Source organism: Vanacampus margaritifer, chromosome 14 (assembly GCF_051991255.1).
Source record: "Vanacampus margaritifer isolate UIUO_Vmar chromosome 14, RoL_Vmar_1.0, whole genome shotgun sequence".
In the NCBI taxonomy this organism is placed as follows: domain Eukaryota; kingdom Metazoa; phylum Chordata; class Actinopteri; order Syngnathiformes; family Syngnathidae; genus Vanacampus; species Vanacampus margaritifer.
Window position 1 is genome coordinate 21,607,734 of NC_135445.1, and position 6,000 is coordinate 21,613,733.

General features: G+C 40.2%; 1 protein-coding gene across 7 annotated transcripts in view; it reads left to right on the top strand.

Annotated features, from left to right (window-relative positions):
• The window catches only part of mapkap1 (MAPK associated protein 1), a 90,877-nt gene extending 85,880 nt beyond the window's left edge, over positions 1–4,997 (top strand). For all 7 annotated transcript variants that reach the window (XM_077585664.1, XM_077585662.1, XM_077585658.1 and 4 more), the window contains one exon: positions 3,704–4,997. In XM_077585664.1, coding sequence (XP_077441790.1) covers positions 3,704–3,823 — 120 coding nt within the window. In that variant the 3' untranslated portion in view covers positions 3,824–4,997. The remainder of the gene's footprint in view (positions 1–3,703) is intronic.
• Positions 4,998–6,000: the final 1,003 nt, after the last annotated feature.

Here is a 6,000-nt window from a genome sequence, read left to right on the forward strand (position 1 = left end):
GACCGCCAAGTGTTTTTGGGTTTTCAAACAACACAATCAAAAAAATTTCTGTTTAAACACTTAAAAAGATGTTTACTTCATCTCAATTACAAATCAAATGAACAGCAAAACGTTTCCCCATTACCATTGATAGATTACTTATTACTTACTTATTTATGAATTGTGTAACTTGTTTTTCTTCATTTTTTTTTTTTAATGAAATGCAAAACAAGAATGTCAGTTACAACAAAGTGGAATGAGAAAACGCATTTGAAAAAATTGAGCAATATATGTTTTACAACTATTTATTTTTATTTATTTGACTTTATTAGACATAACTCATCAAAGTCACTTAACATAACACAAGTTGACCACATACAGTGACAATAACAGTGTCAACCCATCAGCCCAGTTAAATACTTTTCCGGTTTACACCAGCCTATACAAAACATGATTTTTATGTGTTTTATGTATACATATTTCTTATACTTGCTGCATGTATATTGCATTTACTTACTTTGCAGCACTTCTTTTTGCTGGTACAACCTAGAATAACGAAAAGATCAGTAATGTTACTAACATCTCTCCCTTGCAAGGCACAAATTGTCAGACATTCACTGAATCACATGCTTGCTTCAGGCTTCGCAGATGATGGTTCTGTAGGTTGAGTGTATTATGAACCAGAATTAGATAAGAACCCCAAATAGGCATGTAAATCAGTTTAGTCCATCTTTTTCCACCTCTCTTCAAAATCTAGCCTTTCTTCAAGATTAGTGGCAGTGCAATCTAGAATAATTTTCCAGATGGAATCTGGGATGAAAAACTCAAATGAAGACTTGATGTCCTTCACAAGTACCTGCCAGCCATGTTGGCCCTGTTTGCATCCTTACCACATTAGCATCTGCGGCGTGGCTCATTTGTTCGTCAAAGAAAACATTCAAATTTGGCATTCAAGCCACAGAACTACCATAGTTGCTTGTTCATTGTTGACCTACTCAACACTTAGAATCAAAAGACTTTTCTCGTCGGCATAACTAAGATGTTGTGATGCCACACAAAAAAAACGCAACCATCACACGGACCTTTTTGTTAGCCTCGTGTTGCTATCTTCAGTTAGCCCGTCCAGTCATACACGGGCAACAACTACGTGTTAAAGATCAGTCGTAGCTGGTCTGAGGACAATGCACAGCTGCATCTCTTTTTTTCTTCTTTTTTTCTTTTTTTTCACATTTTATTTCACTTTGTTTTCAATTTTACTTCATTTATTTTCGTATGCAACTATAAAGTGGATGCTTATGATGAATTCGATTTTGTAACATTACAGGAATGATTTAATTATTATTTATTTGTTTGTCGCACAAAATCTGCATCACAACGGCCAATGTGGGACACCTAATGCCAAAATCTATTGCGTTATTTTACCCTCTGTAGTAAAACCATTGATAAATCTAAGAAAAGAAAAGTTTCTGAAGGAAACGTAACATTTAATGCCATGTGCTACATTAGCTACATTACGTACCTCATACAATCATGTGTAGAGATGAAAGTTAAGTCTAACAGCCGTAATGTGCCAATGTGCTGTGCTGAGGTTCAGAAGCAAAAATTACATCACCTAGGTAAAATACATATATTATTTGAGTACAATTTTTCAACGATGTATTTACATTGTTAAGTTAAATAGTCCTTTTCAATTCAACTTGACAGCTGCACGCCCCACATGCGATAAAAATGATGATGGAGCACAGAACAGATGGCATTTTTGGTTTGCAGCTGGTGGTTACCTTAAGTTTAGCAACCTCTATCAGCCATGTTAAATCCAAAAGCAAGATTCGAACCCGGTCCGTCTGGTTCAAAGATGTGTTCATCTTACTGAGCTCTTTGGCCAGTGATTGTTTTAGTGTTGTCTACATGTTTTGTTTGTGTTGACTAAGTTTTTTCTAGGAGTCTACAACCTCACTGTACCCTTCCCTAACCTCAACCATTAGTGTCCCATGTAAAGATGTAACGTGTACTGTATAACCTCACTGAAACAACATCCTAACTCCAACCATTAGTTTGTGACGGCGAATTGACATGCATGTGAACAGTAAAAAAAATACAACCACTAAGATCATTACCGGCCCGTTAGCTCAGTAACTCTTCCGACCAGACAACCCGGGTTCGATTCCGGTTACTTTTTTCCGCTATTTAACATGGCTCATACAACATGGCCGATAGAGGCCGCTAAACTACAATATGTAACACTTAGTCGTATTTTGGTGCATGGTAAGATGACCAATATGGTCGTTATTGTTGGAGGACTTGTTTACCTTTGTTGTTACCATGCGTTTACCTTTGAGCACAAGTGGAGCATACCACATCCAAGTTCGCTTGCAAGCCACCTCATCTAGTTTGCTTGTTTTGTGTGCACCAAACATGCACACCGCGTGTTGGACAGTAGGGATGGGAATTCCGGCTCTTTTTAGGGAACCGGCTCTTTTGGTAAGGTAAGGTAAGGTAATAAGGTTTACAATAACAATTTTCAAGTGAAACAACAGACAAACAGAATCGCACAGCAAAATATAAATTAAAATGTGTAAAAAATAAAATAAAATAAAAAAATCAGCATCCAGAAAACAGTGTTCTTCAGCCAAGTTGTCAAAATTGTGTCTCTCACTGAACTCAAAACAATCCAGAAGACAGGACACCATTTTGAAACTTTCAACAAAGTGAAAGTAGGATGTGGTGGTTCTGGAAGTCCATCTGTCCGTTGTTAGACCAACTGCTGTGGCTTTTTTAACCCTCTCTTGCAGTGAAGCACGTTCTCTGTCATACAGGCTTGGGATGATTTTTTGGGAGAGTGTTTTCCTACTTGGAAGTGCAAGTACATTGGATTGAGTGAATGAATAAACCTTCTGAATCCTTTGTCCTCCACAACTGAAAATGGTTGGAAATCACATGCAATCATTTTAGCCAGTTCTTCATCAATTGCCTTCTGTCTTGCTGGAGCCATTGACTTTTGCAAAAATTGGCCCAGAGAGCTCTGGGTTGTAATTTTCCGTTGTTGTGGTGGTGCACTGGATGATGCTGAAGACACTGCAGCCGCAGCAGCAACAGTTGCAGTAGCACCTTCATTATCAGGTTCATTTATTTGCCTTTTTTCCTCCAATTGAACTAAAGGAAGAGTAGTTCTCATGTGCCGGTGTAAATTGTTTGTAGAGCCTCCCCGATATGAAATTTTAGTCTTGCAGACTTAACACTCTGCCTTAGTTGTGTCAGTTGTTGTATTGAAATGTGTCCATATATTGCTGCGTTTTCTCTTGTCACTCATTTTTTAACTGTTTTTTTTTTACCTTTCCGTTTATACAAGCGCTCTCCTCCTCTCTCTCGTCTCCTCCCTCCCGTTCGCGTTCGAGTGTGTGTGACTGCTTGTGCTGTCGTGTGCCCCTCCCCCCTCTGCTGCTCAGCGCTGAGCGCAGACACAGAGACGTCACACACACACATACTCACCGATCAAATGCGGCTTAAGAGAGAAAGAGAAAAAGTCAGGAGCCGGCTCCCGTCGTTCACGTCAAAGATCCGGCTCTCAGAACCGGTTCGTACGCGACCGACACATCACTATTGGACAGAGCAATCGCATGAGATTTTTTTCAGCAATGTGTGAATGCACCTTAATTGAATACATTAGATTTGGAGTGAATTTAGATTAGATTGACATTTTTCATGAAATGCTATTTATCAACAGGTGAACTACATCCTTGAGTCACGGGCCAGCACCACACGGGCTGATTATTTTGCCCAGAAGCAGAGGAAGCTCAGCCGTCGGACAAGTTTCAGTTTCCAGAAGGACAAGAAGACTGGCTAATAGAAGGACTACATCAATGCAACTATTATTCTGTCAGATAATGTACAGTGTGAGACACATCTGTCAGAAAATGTACAGTGTGAGACACAAAGAGCCTCACAGAGACTTCAACAAAATTTGACAGAATAATTTACCAACAACTACAGACGGGATTTCGACTCCGGGGACTGCATTGTGCCTATGAATACTTTGCATGTCCTCAGTCTGCTTGCATAAGTTTTCTCCAGGCACTCTGGAGAACCACCAGCATGCTCAATTCAAAAACATGACATGTTAATCTTTGACTATTTAAAAAATGAATGCAGGTTTGCCAGCTCTGTTAATTGGGCATCTATCCATGTTGTCCTCAGCTGTGAAGCCCTATAGTCTGAACAAGATTAGCAGAAAAGAAGATGGCTGGATGAGTCAAATGTAAAGACAGGCCAGATAATAGCAATAGCAAAAGTTGTCTAGATTCGTTCTATAGTGTGGCGCTATAGCTCATCTGGTGGGAGTGTGCTTTGGAGCCGGAGGGACACAGTTCAAATCCTGCTGTGGATAAAATGTGAACACAGCCACTTTTTGCGTGCCCTTTCAATCTGACATCTTTCCTTGAATGACTGAATCTATGTGAGCTGCTTCTGTGTCGTGTGCAACACAAAAATATACAACTGTCGAAGTTAGTTGTCCCTGAAAGGGGTTGCAATGAGTGTAAAAAATTAGGAAATATTATTAAAATTAGAGGCTATCTACAGGACATATTGCTGGAATCAGGCCAAAGCCTCTGAAACCACAATTTTTTGTTTGTTTTTTCAAAAAATCTATCAAATATAGAAATCTATTGGTCATTCCACTTGTGTGGGTATTATTTGTTCAAAATATTTACCAATCTAAAGTGTTGAAAATGGTTTAGTCTCTCTGATGAGGCAATGTTAATGGTTAAACATGTTATTTTTGTGTTCTCCTGGAAAGTGACTATTTTTTAGTTTTTGGCCCGACGCCAGCAATTATGGTGATGTGCTTTTGGTGATTCAACATTTGTGTCCACTTAGACAGATGCAACTTTTCTTTGGCTTTTTTCTTTCACTTTTTATGGCTGTAAATGCGTTTTAAGCGCCTGATTGTACATTTGACGTGACTCTGTCAAAATCTACAAAATGAACATGTACACAATAAAATTCATGCTAGAATCATACTTATAATGCTGTAGCGATTTATTTGGATTGCCGTAATGGCAATCGAGAGATTTAGATGGTACTGAGCGGAGTTGTAATTTCCTCAGCAACCTCTGGGGGCATCACGGTAACTTTGCTTGTTTTATGAAAATTCTTCTTTTTTTTTCTTAAAGAGCTCAGTATTGTTTATTCTGTAATTTCATAGATTTGACATGTCATCATTGTTCTTTTTTTTTTTATTTATTTATTTTTTTTATTTTGTGTGTGTGTGTATGCGTGCGTGTGAGTGTGTACTCATTAGTTCACCTAAAACCTATTAAAAATCCCATACTGTTCACCTAAACCGAATACTTCAGAATCTAGCTAGAGTCGTGAGCTTGTCTGGAGACCCGAGGAAGGATAGTAAAAGGAAAGTGAAATCCACCACCGACCAGACATTACCTACTACCCACCGGGTTACCAACCAGTCTTTCACCAACCCCTAAAACATCTAAATTCCAACAAACTAGGGAGACCTCAAGAGACCAAAGGAGAGACTGAAGAAAGGAAGGAAGGATAGATGAAGCAGAGTGAGATCCACAGACATCAGCCTTCACCAATTCAATGACCAGAGGAAGAAGCAGATTGTGTTTGAATTTCGATAGATGCTGGTGTGGTGGATCTGGCATGCATGAAAACCTCCACTAAAGAGGGGAGCCGTCGACCCCAGCCACGACAGAGCAAGCACAGCCCCCCAGGCCACGGCAGCGCCAAGGGACAACCCCCAGGCCCCGCAGGGGCCCCCGGCCGGAGAGCGGAGCCAGGAGCGCCCCACACCCCAACATGGCCCTCGCCCCCAACCCAACACAGCAAGACGGGGCACGGCAGGCCTGCCAGGCACCCCACCGGCCCAAAGCCCCCGCTCCCCCCTCAGAAAAAAAGAGGAATCAGCGGAAATTGAATTTCTAGGCAACAAATTTTATTTAGTAAACATGCACATATCAGTCACAACCTAACCTATTAATGAAACGGAACTAAAATGCG